This window comes from Salmo salar, chromosome 11 (genome assembly GCF_965601325.2).
Source record: "Salmo salar chromosome 11, fSalSal1, whole genome shotgun sequence".
Taxonomy (NCBI): Eukaryota; Metazoa; Chordata; class Actinopteri; order Salmoniformes; family Salmonidae; genus Salmo; species Salmo salar.
This window is the reverse complement of record NC_138301.1, coordinates 75,136,693-75,152,671: the sequence shown is the minus strand read 5'-3', so window position 1 is coordinate 75,152,671 and position 15,979 is coordinate 75,136,693. Positions and strand designations below refer to the sequence as shown.

General features: G+C 44.7%; 1 protein-coding gene across 2 annotated transcripts in view; it reads left to right on the top strand.

Annotated features, from left to right (window-relative positions):
* Window positions 1-1,933: 1,933 nt before the first annotated feature.
* LOC106562870 (netrin-G2) overlaps window positions 1,934-15,979 on the top strand; it is a 166,397-nt gene continuing 152,351 nt past the window's right edge. The window contains exons 1-2 of one of the 2 annotated variants that reach the window (XM_082958047.1): window positions 1,934-2,477; window positions 3,676-4,487. In XM_082958047.1, coding sequence (XP_082814173.1) covers window positions 4,209-4,487 — 279 coding nt within the window. In that variant the 5' untranslated portion in view covers window positions 1,934-2,477; window positions 3,676-4,208. The remainder of the gene's footprint in view (window positions 2,478-3,675; window positions 4,488-15,979) is intronic. The other variant, XM_082958048.1, reaches the window with a different exon arrangement.

Genomic DNA, 15,979 nt, shown 5'->3' with positions numbered 1-15,979 from the left:
CCTGTGCTAATTAGTTATCTAGCTTGCGCTGAACACTGTGTAAGCATGACTCTGGAAGTGTCGCAAAAGTGTCGTTTCGTCAGACAGGAGGCACCAATAACTGTATGGATCTGTGCAAAACGGCTACAGTAAGTTCATCTTTTTATTTGAATGATTTTTTCTCGCTGATGAAAGATAAGGGCCATGTTTTGAAAGCCATATCGCAAGCGATGATTACTGATGTTTCTAAACATCAAAACACAGCGTCAGGATTGTAGTTCACATGAGCCAGTTGTGGGCAAAGCTGCCCGCTGAAAACTGTAGAGAGAAGGCAGAATGCCGCCTAGAGTTTTCAAGAGCTAGGATTCAGCTCGCTAATGTTAGCTAGTATCTAGCTAGATAGCTTAACAGGTCACTGAGCAATAGCGAGCAGTATTTTTCCCATGGTCTAGCTAGAAGCTTTTGTTGTGGGCTAGTTTGCAGTGGCTGCAGCAGGTGTTATCAAAGAGGATGTTGTTGCTAAATGTGTTTGCTTCTCCCTTTTAAAGAATAACTTTCAACAAGAAGTTAAGTTTGAAATGATCATCACCTGGTAAGTGGAACTGTGTTTTTTATTGCAGTTATGCACATCAACAACATAAACCAATGCTAGCCAGAGCTATAAGGGTGGCAGGTAGCCTTGTGGTTAGAGCATTGGACCAGTAACTGAAAGGTTGCTGGATTGAATCCCGGAGCTGACAAGGTAAAAATCTGTCATTCTGCCCCTGAACAAGGCAGTTAACCCACTGTTCCTAGGCCGTCATAGAAAATAAGAATTTGTTCTTAACTGACTTGCCTAGTTAAATAAAGGTTACATTTTTTTTTATAGGACCGGTGGAGCTATGTCACACAGCAGCCAACAAAAACATATGGAAATGTCTGCTCTACCCAAAATTACAACCAACTAATGCAGCATTACTGCAAAAATGGAAGAGGAAAGTGGAAAGTAAGGAACTTGCCTGTCGGCCCTGCATTAAAGACCATCATTGGTTGAAGAAAATTGTGATAAATAAAAAAGTATACCAGTTCAATTTAAGGACCAAAACATTGACAGCCGTGCCATATAGATTGCAAAAAAGTTGAAAAGATTTGTGACGTACTGATTCCATGGCACATATGGTTTATGATGAACAGATACGCAAAACGACGCCAGATTCAAAAATTTTCAATTTAAATTATTATACAAAATTCTTGCAACCAATGGAATTTTAATTATATGGGGGATACAACTTTCCCAGCTCTGCAGATTTTGATGCGAAGAGGCAGAATCATTAGATAATTTGTTTTGGTACTGTCCATATGTAGCTTGTTTTTGGTCGCAGGTTCAGGAATGGCTGAAGAATTGCAACATTTACCTGGAGCTAACCCTGCAGATAGCACTACTGAGCGATCTGAAAAGGCATAGTCAATCGATCAATTATATAATAATACTTTTAGCAAAACATTTTATTTTCAATCTGTAGAAACAATGAGAATAGAAAGGTTCAGAACTTTTGTGAAACAGCACAGTTGAAAAAGATATGTCAAATAGAAATCCAATATAGATGGTGTTAAACCCGCGCAGTGTTTATGTCCCGCATCTAAACCGCCATCTATCCAACACGTTTAAAACGCGTAAACAACTCTGGTTTATCTGCTGCTAGCGATTTCCTGATACAACTATCGGACCGCTCGGACGCACAGGATGAATCGGTGACACAGAGAGCAGAACGATACAACATAGGCTATAGCTCCACTTCTCCGCAGGTCCTTTAAGCAGCGCGTGCTGATCAGCCTGTGGGACAGTTCAGTTTGGTGCACGTCGGCCCACGCGAGAAAGCGTCGAGAGCGAAGTTGCGCCGCCCGCCCCGGAGGTTAGCAGATAAAAGCCCTGAAAGTGATTGGAAGTGATGGTGAAAAGGATTTAGCCCAGGCATTAAGAGAGAGAGAGAGAGAGAGAGAGAGAGAGAGAGAGAGAGAGAGAGAGAGAGAGAGAGTACATAAGAGAGAGATAGAAGGGTAAGTGAGTACATAAGAGAGAGAGAAGGGTAAGTGAGTACATAAGAGAGAGAAGGGGAGAGAGAGATTTTCCACCCAGCATTTTTTTCTGCCCTTGAGCATCCCGGGTAAACCCGAGCTTGTAAAGTGGGAGGAGAAGAAACGGGCACCAGCCCTTCCTCAAAGTCAATATTTTCACTTTTGATTCTCCTGCACGCTGGAAATCACGCTCTTTTTTCCCAACCGCCCGTTTCCAGATCTAGGACACCGTTCTACCCTGTGCAGCCTTCCGCGGTGTAATAAAAAAGTTACCCGCTGGAGAAGACCAACAAGGAGACCAGACCAGATAACAGGAGTGGAGTACAGTAACCTACACCTCGACAGGAGCCCGATAGTGTAGATGGAGCCGTGCAAGGTTTACGGCAGAGAGGCGGTCGTATAAAGGGACAGAGAAGCTCTCCCGGATCAGATGAATGTTCTAAGTAAGTCGCAAATCGGACACGTGTCAAAATGTTAGATTTTTTTTTTTTACGAGATTACGAAACCTAGTCTAAAACGCACCGCTCACTTCGAGTGATGTAGACTATTACATTGTCACTCACTATTCAAAATATTAATAGGCATATACTCTGCAATCAATAAAACAGTTGTCACTTCATATTATGTTTAGAAATAATATGATTTATTAGGCTACCAAATGAAATGCAGCCTGAACGGTTGCTACCTTCGATTGGCGCTGCTGAAGCAAGCAGAAGCACTAGTCAGACACACCTCTATACCGTATTTCGAGTTAAACAACAGCTTTGGCGACTTTCAAACTAAAAGCTGAATTTAGCTTTACCTAATTTTCGCGGAGAAAAAATATATCTGTGGGACAGCGAAGCCAAACTGTGAACAGGGTTAATCCAATTAAAACGCATTTTGCTCACTCTGGTCATCTAGCGTTTGGAAAGGCGATGCCGATTCAAACTCTCTCGCGCATAGGCGGCAGAGGGTCCCTGGTTCGAGCCCAGGTTGGGGCGAGGAGAGGGACGGAAGCTATACTGTTACATTTACGCAGGGGCGCAATCAGGACAGCAGAGTGAAGGTGTGTGTAATAATTTACTAAGTGCTATGTCAGATATAATGCATGGTGATGCAGGTAAAGTTAGGATGCCTCATATTTTATGGAACGAATGCACAAAGTGGTGGAGTGACTTTTTCACTTTTCTTCAACCCCCCTTCCAAGACGCAATGCATATGATACATCATAAATTAAGTTTTAGCTCATATATCTTTCATTCTTTCATTGACAGTCCACGCCCAAAGCACACCACCCACACATACCCAACTTTTGAAAATTGCCATCAAGCCCTGCATATGACTTAAAAACTTGTGCATAATTCTGGAAATATTATCTCGGAAATATGTCACCTACACGATCACAATGACATACGGTATTACATACAAACATCTGTTTGCTTACAATATCCTCTGTGTCAGCCTACATGGTTTTGTCCAGTTTCTTGGAAGTTCAGTCATAGGCCTACTCTCCCAATACAAATTAGGTTATGTAGCCTAAATGTCCAATATTGGAAAATAAGATAAGCGAAACATGTGATGAACAAGATAAACTATGCTATGTAGTCTCTCTCTCCCTCTATCAGTCTAATATCCTTATCATTTCCCTCTTCTTTCCAGGACAATCATTGAGGCAAGGCGCCGGACCGCTGCGTCACGACCTGATGGCTGTATCTAAAGACATAGTCAACTGTACCTTATCATCCCTAGCGGGAAGCTCTCATCTCTTCCAGCCGAAAAGGACCTCTGAAATATGGATTTGTTCTGCTGATTTTCCAACCATCACCCCCACCACCGCAAACGCAGCACTGGCGCCACTATATGGTTGAAGTAGATGAGAAGTTTCTCTGACTTTCGACGCCCCCTGCTCTATTATTTGTCACTTTTCCATATCCGACATCAAAACAAGTTAGTTTAATTTCCTAAAGGACCTGTGATATTTGTAGGCCCACGTTTGTTGAACGGCTGTGAATTGACTTAGCCAACTCGAACACTTTTATTTCTCTTAGTGCATTTGTATTTTTTCCATCATCCCCAAAACGTCCCCTTAAGCTCAGGTGAGCGTGCAGACGCATCTTGGTGACAACAAAGTTACTTACTGTGTCCGTATGATACTCAGTCGAGTTCCATGCTCTTCGCCCCAACTCTGACTAATGTGGCCGCCCTCGCCCTTTGCCGCCAGACCCCACTCGTCCTCGGACCACTCTCGTGCCATGCTCCGCCAGGCCGTGTTGCTCCTCCTGCACTGCTTTGCCTCCTTGACGCTGGGCCAGTACGACCTGTGCAAGTCCCTGGTGAGCACGGACGATGGCGCCGTGTGGGAGCAGTATGCATGCCAGCCCAAGGCCCAGTCCATGAAGGACTACATGCGGGTGAAGGTGGACCCACCGGGCATCACCTGCGGGAACCCACCTGAGAGATTCTGCACTCTGGTTAGTTGAAAAGGTGGAGTGGTTGGTTTATTGGAATGCACTGAAATTGATGTTGGAAGTTGCTGCAGTGAGGGTGATGAATTAAAGAATGAGTTGAATTGACAGGCCTGAACTATAGTCCAGGGAACATCCAGGCAAGGGGTAACCTATCGCAATGCCTATTTGCAATCAACACTATTTCAGTGTGACTTGGGAAAGTCTAATTTGTTTGCGGACTTAAATAACACAGTAAGAGGCGATATGCAGAGTTTTTGCTCAATAAAGGAAATGTGAGAACAACAGAAGCAGAGTTGGATAAAAAAAACATACCAGGCTATTGGGCTTAGTCAGGTCAGAACCTCCTGATGCGGTGTGAATTCGAGCAGGCTTGAACGGGCCTTGGCCAAGTTTGGCGGGCTCCAAAAGCCATGACATCAGTGAAATGACTTGGCCATGGGCTCGAGCTCACTGAGAGCGTTGCGGAGGTGTTGTTTACATTCACATTGTGTTGGCAGACTGTCAACCGGCTTGATTGCGTTTTCGGGAGGACTTCAAATTTCGCCTGCTAAACAGCATCAAGACGAGAGAGAGAGGGTGGAGGACCTTTCGTTTCAAGGGCACTCGCAGGGCGAGAGTGGAGAACTGCGGGAAAATACTAGGCATTAGAATGCAAGGCTCAACGTTATAGTTCCCGCTTTAATAGGTTGTTGAGTGGAATTAAACTCTAGAAGTAGGAAGTTTGGATAGTTTGAAACTTTTTAGAATAGGCTACCTCTGTGGGCCTGTTTTAGCTACAGCATACTGCTTACTTTTAATTGTCACAACTTGACACAATCTGAGAGTCTACTTAATGTGTTTGGCGCAGGATCCCTATCACTTGGCTGGACAATCCTTGTAACAGCTACCCAGTCAATGAGTCAGTGAGGTAATCAGATGAGGGAGGACTTACAACCAAGGACAGAGATACAGAACTCTAATAGAGTAGAAGTGATTTACTCATTATCCACTGATGTCTCAGAACCACACTTTCACATACACACACTGTGTATTGTACACTCTTAGAAAAGGTGCTAAGTAGTACCATATAGGGTTATTTGTGTTGTCCCTATAGGGGGACCCTTTTTTGGGGCTGGGTAGAAACTTTTGCAGAGGGTTCTAGGCTTTTTCAAAGAACCGTCTGTATATGGTTCTACCTAGAACCCTCTATGAAGGGTTCTGCTTAGAATCCTCTATGAAGGTTCTACCAATAACCATTTTATCATCTAAAGGTTTTTCCTAGAACTGTCTACAAATGGATCTACCGAGAACCCTTTTGGAACACTTTTTTCTAAGAGTGTATGGCTACCTTAATCCTGCATTTTACAAACATATCTACACACACACACACCTCCTCATTGAGACTAATAACAGGACTCAAGGATCATTTGATAACGTGAAGCAGAGTGGATATGCTCCTTCCTCGGATACCTAATGGTTAATGATTTGTTTAATGTAGAAGTAGTAGAAACTGCTGACGGCCTGAGAAAGCCCTCTCCAGTGACTGCTCCTCAGAAGGAGAGGGAGAGAGGGGGAGAGGGAGAGAGAGAGAGAGAGAGATGCTGAGGCGTCCTGTGTGTGTGTGTGTGAGAGAGAGATGCTGAGGTGTCCTGTGTGAGAGAGAGAGAGATGCTGAGGTGTCCTGTGAGAGCGATGCTGAGGCGTCCTGTGTGAGAGAGGGAGAGATGCTGAGGCGTCCTGTGTGAGAGAGGGAGAGATGCTGAGGCGTCCTGTGAGAGAAAGAGATGCTGAGGCGTCCTGTGAGAGAAACAGATGCTGAGGCGTCCTGTGTGTGTGTGAGAGAGAGAGATGGTGAGGCGTCCTGTGTGAGAGAGGGAGAGATGCTGAGGCATCCTGTGTGAGAGAGGGAGAGATGCTGAGGCGTCCTGTGAGAGAAAGAGATGCTGAGGCGTCCTGTGAGAGAAAGAGATGCTGAGGCGTCCTGTGAGAGAAAGAGATGCTGAGGCGTCCTGTGTGTGTGTGAGAGAGAGAGATGGTGAGGCGTCCTGTGTGAGAGAGGGAGAGATGCTGAGGCATCCTGTGTGAGAGAGGGGGAGAGAGAGAGAGAGATGCTGAGGCGTCCTGTGAGAGAGAGAGAGAAAAATGCTGGGGCCTCCTGTATTGACGTTTGCCCTCTAATGGCATGGCCCGGACCTGCAGCTAGAAACCTTCACAATTATGTTTCTCAGCGATGAAATATTGATGCTCTCCTTAATGGGCTTCTTCCTTACAAGGAGCTCCGGACGCTAGCCGCCATGGTATGTTCCGTTCCAGATCCCAGTCTTAGGCTCCCTCTATCCTCCCGGAATGTTCCATAGGGAGAGAGAGATGCTGGGTGGTACCTGGGACAGCAGATTAGTCTTAGTCATCAGTTTCTACACCAGCTGGGATCTATAGGCTTCAGTGGAGCAGACTGGTCCCTTCCTCTTAGATAGTGATGCACTGATATGACATTTTTGGCCGATACCGATATCCAATATTTTCCTTGCCAAAACAAAGATACCAATAACCAATATTTAACATTTTTGCGGTCTTTTACGCATTCTAGAACAGTTAAATAGTTAACACACACATGGATGCAGCGGTCTAACAGGCTGACCACACTGCTTGTGTCGCGTGCGCGAGGGGTGCAAAATAAATGTAGAAACCTATGTTATTCAATTATTGCACCCACACTGCTCGCGCGCACCAACGAGCGTCTGCGTTGCCACGGGCTAAAATAGAAATCAGTTCTATTTCTGACGCAGATCGCGCTGCAAGTCCTGCTTCTCCCATCTCCTCATTGGTTTATAGAAGCAGGTACCCACGTGCCATCTCCTCATTGGTTATACTCACGTGGGTGACTGAAAGACGAACGAGGTCAGTGGCAGTAATGCACCTAATTTATGAAAGTTGCCAATCGCAATATAAAGTCCAGAGAAGAAAAAGCATAGAAACGATTCGGTTGACCGTTTTATGTGTAGATTAATTGGTGGAGTAGAGGACCTTGTGCATTTCAGGTAAAATAACAACTCAATGTTTATATCCCAGGACAAATTAGCTAGCAACAGCAAGCTAGCTAAATAGGACAAATTAGCTAGCAAGTGCAAGCTAACTAGCTAAATTGGCATAAATGTTTAATGCTTTTCGACCTGTCCCCAAATAAATATAATTGGTTCAGAGTTTGTTTTGATATTTTAACCTGCGTGTTGTGATCACGTTTGGTGTGGGGGGACAAAATACATTTATGCACGATGGCGCACGCGCGCAGCCGGTTTGGGTTCCGTGTAAGGCACTGCATCTCAGTGCAAGAGGCGTCACTACAGTCCCTGGTTCGAATCCAGGCTGTATCACATCCGGCTGTTATTGGGAGTCCCATAGGGTGGTGCACAATTGGCCCAGCGTTGTCCAGGTTAGGCCTTCATTGCAAATAAGAATTTGTTCTTAACTGACTTGCCTAGTTAAATAAAGGTTACACACACACACACCAAAAAGTTATTTTGTTGGCAATGACGTATGTCTCCATTACCAGTCAAACATAATCAAAGCCTATTTCTTTCACTTACTTGCTGCGCTGTTCATTTGTTCAGTCGTTTCATTCTCAACCAGGATTTCTATGGAACGCCGTTTGGGTCTTTGCATGTCAAAAAAGATACGCGTCAAATAACACTATTTGACGTGTCAAATAAGCTTGTTGACCAATCAGGACCTGAATATGACTGCACGTCACATAATTTAACGTGTTTATAAATGTTTTACATAGTGTAATCAATGTGTAATAACTATCACTCGTATTTCATATGTCACAACGATTCATCGATATGTATGCTATGATACTGGTAAAGTTGTCTCGTGCACCAACAGTGCTGGTCATAAAAAAAGCTAGCTATCTCATGGATGCAAACAATGTTCTTCCCCAAAAATATAGCAAAACCTATATAGCTAGGTGTCATCCTCTAAAATAACCCTAATTTACAAGACAGTTCTTATTTGATTAATGGTGGTCAGACCCATCTATGTGAAGCTAGCCACAATAAGGATTAGCTCCAATAGTGGACTTTGTGGTTAGCCTTCAAAGTAAAAGTATGTCATTGACAGTGATGCAAATGAATACAAATAGTAGAATTATACCATAATTTAATAGATCATGCTAAACGAGATTGTAATGTTGGTATATAAAATCAATAAAAGACAATCATTTGTTAATTTGACAAAAATCTGTTGAAATCACACTGGACAAATTACTTATTTCACTGAACAACCTTACCTATGGATTGTGGATCAATAACATGGGGTATCAGTCTACTCAGTGACACCCAGAGAACATTAGCATCGTAGCTCTTATGGTGGGACTCTGAAACAACTGTGAATTGAGCCACATTTATTGTCAATCTATGTGTATTGAACACTATTCCAGCGGGAAAACAATACTGCGTGGATGTTTTGGAGTCTGATAACTCTGAGGAGGAAGTTGGGAAAATATGTATATTGGGTATTGAGTAGACTGTTACCCCATTTCATTGATCCCCAATCCTTAGGTAAAACTGTACAGGGCATAATGAATGTCAATACACACAATAGGCTGACTGGGGAGGGGATTTCACACGGTCACAGTCCCGCGATAGAAGCTACAGCGCTAATATTTGGGTATACTCTTCACAGTTGTGTTCTGTGGGTGTCACCGAGTAGACTGATACCCCATTTCATTGCTTCACATTCCAACCTTGTTTAACATGATCTAGTCTTAATATGGCATGATTCCACCAATTGTAACCCTCTGCATCAATTTCAAAGAGGTACTTTTATTTTGAAGGCAAACTGTAAATTCCACTATTGTGCCTAATCCTTAATGTGGCTAGCTTCTCAACACATAACCCTGTCAGCTCTCACTAGCCAGATGAAGCTAGCTGGCTGCTTTGGGCAACAGGGTTAAGTAGCTGGCTAGCTATTTATTTTCATGAACTGAAGTTCAATTTCAATAGGCGAACAACACGTGGCTACCAAGCTAATACCTACGCACAAGGATTCCTTAATCATTAATAAGAATAGTTTAAATGACTGCAGTTTCAACTGGTTATTGTTTTCAGCCTGGTTGTATTGGCACGATCTAAGTACCAAGCTAAAGCTAGCTAGCTACCCCAGAAGTTGCGGTCGAACAAATAATGCTTTATTACCAACACGGTATTGTAAACACATTGTTTGTGTTTGCTTGTTTGCAGACTTTTTTTGTACAGCTTTGACAGTGCTACTGATAGTAGTGGTGGCGCTTGGCTTGCACGTGCAAATTCAGAACACACAACATTATATAATAGAACTGTGTTATTTGACATGTCAAATTAAAAGCTCATTTAATTCGTCAAATAATGTGTATATTTTTTGACACGCAAAGACCCAAACAGCGTTCCATAGTATGTCATGAAGATAATAGCAGTGACGCTATTACTGTGTACTCCGGTAGGGCAACATCTGAACAATAGCGCACTTGGTAACGTTATTGTGTACCGGTGCTCAACCAGTCGGCGAAAGCCAACATCACCCACGACAGGGAACGGTTGATTGTCAAGGACAATGAATTCCATTATCTTGGCGTTAATAGATTTCGCCTTTGAGTTGTCTCGCTGAAATTTTATTTATCTTTCAATTGACTGCTCGACTTGTTGACTGCTCGATCCACACAGCAGACATTGTGGGCTAGGTTAGGGATGCTGTGTTGCACGTGTAGCTGTCACGTCCTGGCCAGTATAAGGGTTCATTGTTATTGTAGTTTGGTCAGGACGTGGCAGAGGGTATTTGGTTTATGTGGTTCGGGGTGGTGGTTTTTCTAAAAAGGGCATTTGATTTATGTATTCCGGGGTTTTTGGGCACTGTTCCTTGTTTATGTAATTCTATGTTTAGTCTAGGTAATCTATTTCTATGTTGAGTTAATTGGGGTGGACTTCCAATTGAAGGCAGCTGTGTGGTGTTGCCTTTGATTGGAAGTCCTATATTACTTGGGTATGTTTGTCTGTGTATTTGTGGGAGATTGTTTCGTGTTTAGTGTGCGTGAGCCTAACAGGACTGTCAGTATATCGTGAGTTCGTTTTGTTATTTTTGTATGTTCATCTTTGAGTTTATTAAACGTTCAAAATGAACTATATCAACTCTGCTGCATATTGGTCCTCATTTTCCGACGATGATTTCGCCATATCGTCTGACGACGAAGAAATCCCTGACAGTAGCGGAAAATTTTATGTGGCGTCATTATGTGCTGTACCTACATTATAGGTATGCACGTCAGCTTTCACATTGGCGTTAAACTAGACATCAGGCCGATACCGATGTTGGCATTTTTAGCTAATATCGACCAATATATCGTGCATCCCTACTCTTAGATCATCTAAAGCTGTGTGTCGTCACCATTCTGCATACTTCATTCCTTCACTGAAGTGTGCACTTGTTAACTCCCCCAAAATCATTTATTTATAAAAGTTAAATAGTGATTGAAGTTTCAACAATCTTGGTGTTCATCGGAATAAGTAACAAACAGAGAAAGTGTGTGTGTGCATGTATGTTTGTGTGTATGGATGCATACAGTACATGCATGTGCGTGCGTGTGATGGCAGTTCAGCATCTGTGTACAGTATGCATTGGTAGAGAGCGCCATGGTCCTGAAATGGTTTGAGCCCCAAAGAGAGAGAGCAGCACTTGGAAGACACCGACATGGTGCTGAAGTATATGAATGGACATATGGACATTAGTCAGATCCCAATACTGTTTTCGATTACGTTATGCAATAGTGGGACAGATGTAACTTAAAGACCTACACTACAGTAGTGTGTGTGTGTATGTGTGGGTGTTTTATGCATGTGTGTGTTCTGTGTTTTTATGTGTGTGTGTATGTGCGTGCGCTTTTTCACTAATGTATGTCACCACTGTAACTTAATTATTTTTCACATGAATACACTGTTGCCCCAAAACAAAGACCGTGAAATTCAGCGGATGCTAGTTTGGTGTTGAGGCACAGATTTCCCTGCCTTCGTTTAGCCCTGTTCCTCCTCTCCTCTGGGATACACTGTTATATTCATCTCCTGTTCATGGGGAGTGGAGCTAGCTATAGGTAGTGTCCTTCTCTGCCAACTGGGGCAGTATGGTAGCTCCTTTAAACATGGCGGCCCTCTTTCTTTTGAGGACGATGCTACTGTACTGTAGCGAGCTCTCTATACATGGTAGTTGTACTGTTTTGGTGGTGTGTAACCCCTGGGGATGGTTTGTGTGTGTTGCAGGGAGGGAGGGAGGGGAGAGAGAGAGAGAGATAATGATGAGGGAGAGGTGGAGAAGATCAGATCTTAGCTAAGCAGAAAGATGAAATCAGACCAGCACTGTCCGCGCACACACACACACACACACACACACACACACACACACACACACACACACACACACACACACACACACAGAGAGAGAGACAACAAGCCTGCGTTAGTGTACAGTACGTCTTTCATGTGGCTTGGTTTGAACCAAAACCTTCAATCAAGTCCCTTAGGTAAAGTACCCACATGAAAATTGATTCCTCGCCATGTGTGTAGTGACAGATGAGGGAGGAACGGAGTGTGTGTGTGTACAGTATGTTCATGTGTGAAAGAAGGGAAAAAACCCTTTCTGTTCCACAACAGATTTTGCCTGTTTTAGAAGGTAGAAATCAGCCAGCTCTAAAAATAGACGAGAGAGAGAGGGAGAGAGAGAAGCTTAGCGGAAGAGGAGCGTGCTTGAAAGGAGAAGAAGATGGCAGCTGGTAGTGTGGTGGAGTAGAGAGTAGAGAGGAAGAGGTGAAGCTAGAGGTTTTACTCTCCCCAAAATCTGTCCAAAATAAGCCCAATGCTTTTCTATGGACCTAAGCTTGTTGCCTGCCTTGTTGCCTGCCTTCCTGCCTTTGGGACAATGACTCCCATTGTTATGACGGAGACATGAGCGTCTCGACATGCGGCCGTGCCTAACAGGAAAATAGGGGGTGGAGCCGGTCGGGCGCAACCCAGGCCACGTGAAATGTGGGGAACTGAGCTCGGGCGAGGGCCGACGCCACCCTCCTGGCCCAGAACACCACACCGAGGGAAGGGAGAAGCTTACCCTGCCTTCAGAGAGTTATAGAAACTCGCGCTGTTTATCCACGCTTCATTGGTCTGTTTCGCTTGACGGCCCTCCGATCTGCTTTTGTTAGATGGCCCTCCAACCTGCAACCTTTTTTTACGGTTATATCTGTGTTCCCTTTCTTGTAATGTCACTTATTGCCCACTTTACTATCATCCTGGACTTATAAATCGAGACCTGATGTGGGTACGGCCCGGCGCGAGATTTACACCCTATCCCCCAGATTTTCAAGGGCCAGCGAGAGCTCACCGGACGCCGCCGTAACCGCAACTCTTTCCAGGGATTGGGCCCCTCTCTCGGAACCCATTCCAGGGCGCCCTGTCCTTGACAAAGAAAAGAGAACTCTCCCCGGGATTCCCACCAGCTTCTCTGGGAAAGGGTCGCGTTACCGTTCGACTCGCAGCGTCCATCTCCGCCACTCCGGATTTGGGGATCTGAACCTGAATCTCTTTCGAGGCCATCGCCCCTCCCTTCCGAACGGCGTTCGCCCAGAGAGCATACATCTCTTAGGACCGACTGACCCATGTTCGACTGCTGTTCACATGGAACCCTTCTCCACTTCGGCCTTCAAAGTTCTCGTTTGAATATTTATCCATTTTCAGGGCTAGTTGATTCGGCAGGTGAGTTGTTACACACTCCTTAGCGGATTCCGACTTCCATGGCCACCGTCCTGCTGTTTATATCAACCTTTTCTAGGGTCTAATGAGCGTCGGCATCAGGCGCCTTTACCCGGCGTTCAGTTCATCCCGCCACGCCAGTTTTGCTTACCAAATGTGGCCCACTAGGCAACTCGCATTCCACGCCCGGCTCCAAGCCGGGCTTCTTACCCATTTGAAGTTTGTAGAACTAAGAACAGATATAGCCTTGGTTCACCCTAGACTTGACTGCCCTTGACCAGCACAAAAACATCCTGTGGCGTTCTGCATTAGCATCGAATAGCCCCCGTGATATGCAACTTTCAGGGAAGTCAGGAACCAATATACTCAGTTAGGAAAGCTAAGGCTAGCTTTTTCAAACAGAAATTTGCATCCTGTAGCACTAATTCCCCAAAAATTTGGGACACTGTAAAGTCCATGGAGAATAAGAGCACTGAGGCTAGGAAACACTGTCACCACCAATAAATCTACGATAATCGATCATTTCAATAAGCATTTTTCTACGGTTGGCCATGCTTTCCACCTGGCTACCCCTACCCCAGCCAACAGCTCAGCACCCCCTGCAGCAACTTGCCCAAGCCCCCCCCCCCCCACTTCTCCTTCACCCAAATCCAGACAGCTGATGTTTTGAAAGAGCTGCAAAATCTGGATCCCGACAAATCAGCTGGGCTAGACAATCTGGACCCTCTCTTTCTAAAATGATCTGCCGAAATTGTTGCAACCCCTATTACTAGCCTGTTCAACGTCTCTTTCGTATCGTTTGAGATCCCCAAAGATTGGAAAGCTGCCGTGGTCATCCCCATCTTCACAGGGGGAGACACTCTAGACCCAAACTGTTATAGACCTATATTCATCCTGCCTTGCCTTTCTAAAATCTTCAAAAGCCAATTTAACAAACAGATCACCGACCATTTCGAATCCCACCGTACCTTCTCCACTATGCAATCTGGTTTCCGAGCTGGTCATGGGTGCATCTCAGCCACGCTCAAGGTCCTAAACGATATCATAACCGCCATCGATAAAAGACAGTACTGTGCAGCCATCTTCATTGACCTGGCCAAGGCTTTCAACTCTGTCAATCACCGCATTCTTAGCAGCAGACTCAATAGCCTTGGCTTCTCAAATGACTGCCTCGCCTGGTTCACCAACTACTTCTCAGACAGAGTTCAGTGTGTCAATTTGGAGGGCCTGTTGTACGGACCTCTAGAAGTCTCTATGGGGGTGCCACAGGGTTCAATTCTTGGGCTGACTTTTTTCTCTGTATATATCAATGATGTCGCTCTTGCTGCTGGTGCCATACAACAAACCTTCCGTGGCCTCCAACTGCTTTTAAATGCTAGTAAAACTAAATACATGCTCTTCAACCGATTTGCTGCCCGCACCCGTCCGCCCGACTAGCATCACTACTCTGGACGGTTCTGACTTAGAATATGTGGACAACTACAAATACCTAGGTGTCTGGTTAGACTGTAAACTCTCCTTCCAGACTCACATTAAGCATCTCCAATCCACAATTAAATCTAGAATCGGCTTCCTATTTTGCAACAAAGCCTCCTTCACTCATGCTGCAAAACATACCCTTGTAAAACTGACTATCCTACCGATCCTTGACTTCGGCGATGTCATTTACAAAATAGCCTCCAACACTCTACTCAGCAAACTGGATGTAGTCTATCACAGTGCCATCCATTTTGTCAGCAAAACCCATATACTACCCACCCCTGCAACCTGTATGCTCTGGTTGGCTTGCCCTCACCACATATTCGTCGCCAAACCCACTGGCTACAGGTCATCTATAAGTCTTTGCTAGGTATAGCCCTGCCTTATCTCAGCTCACTGGTCACACCCACCCATAGCACACACTCCAGCAGGTATATTTCACTGGTCATCCCCAAAGCCAACACTTCCTTTGGCCGCCTTTCCTTCCAGTTCTCTGCTGCCAATGACTGGAACGAATTGCAAAAATCACTGAAGCTGAGGTCTTATATCCCCCTCTCTAACTTTAAGCATCAGCTGTCAGTACCTGTACACAGCCCATCTGTAAATAGCACACCCAACTACCTCATCCCCATATTGTTATTTATCCTCTAGCTCAGTTGCACCCCAAGTATCTCTACTTGCACATCATCATCTGCACATCTATCACTCCAGTGTTAATGCTAAATTGTAATTATTTCGCCTCTGTGGCCTATTTATTGCCTTACCTCCCTACTCTTCTACATTTGCACACACTGTACATTGATTTTTCTATTGTGTTATTGATTGTACGTTTGTTTATGTGTAACTCTGTGTAGTTGTTTTTGTCGCACTGCTTTGCTTTATCTTGGCCAGGTCGCAGTTGTAAATGAGAGCTTGTCTCAACTGGCCTACCTGGTTAAATAAAGGTGAAATTTAAAAATATAATAAGTTTGAGAATAGGTTGAGATCGTTTCGGCCCCAAGACCTCTAATCATTCGCTTTACCAGATAAGACTGCGAGACTTTGAGCGCCAGTTATCCTGAGGGAAACTTCGGAGGGAACTAGCTACCAGATGGTTCGATTAGTCTTTCGCCCCTATACCCAGGTCGGACGACCGATTTGCACGTCAGGACCGCTACGGACCTCCACCAGAGTTTCCTCTGGCTTCGCCCTGCCCAGACATAGTTCACCATATTTCGGGTGCTATCGCACGCGCTCACGCTCCACCTCCCGACAGAGCGGCAAGACGAGCCGGTGGTG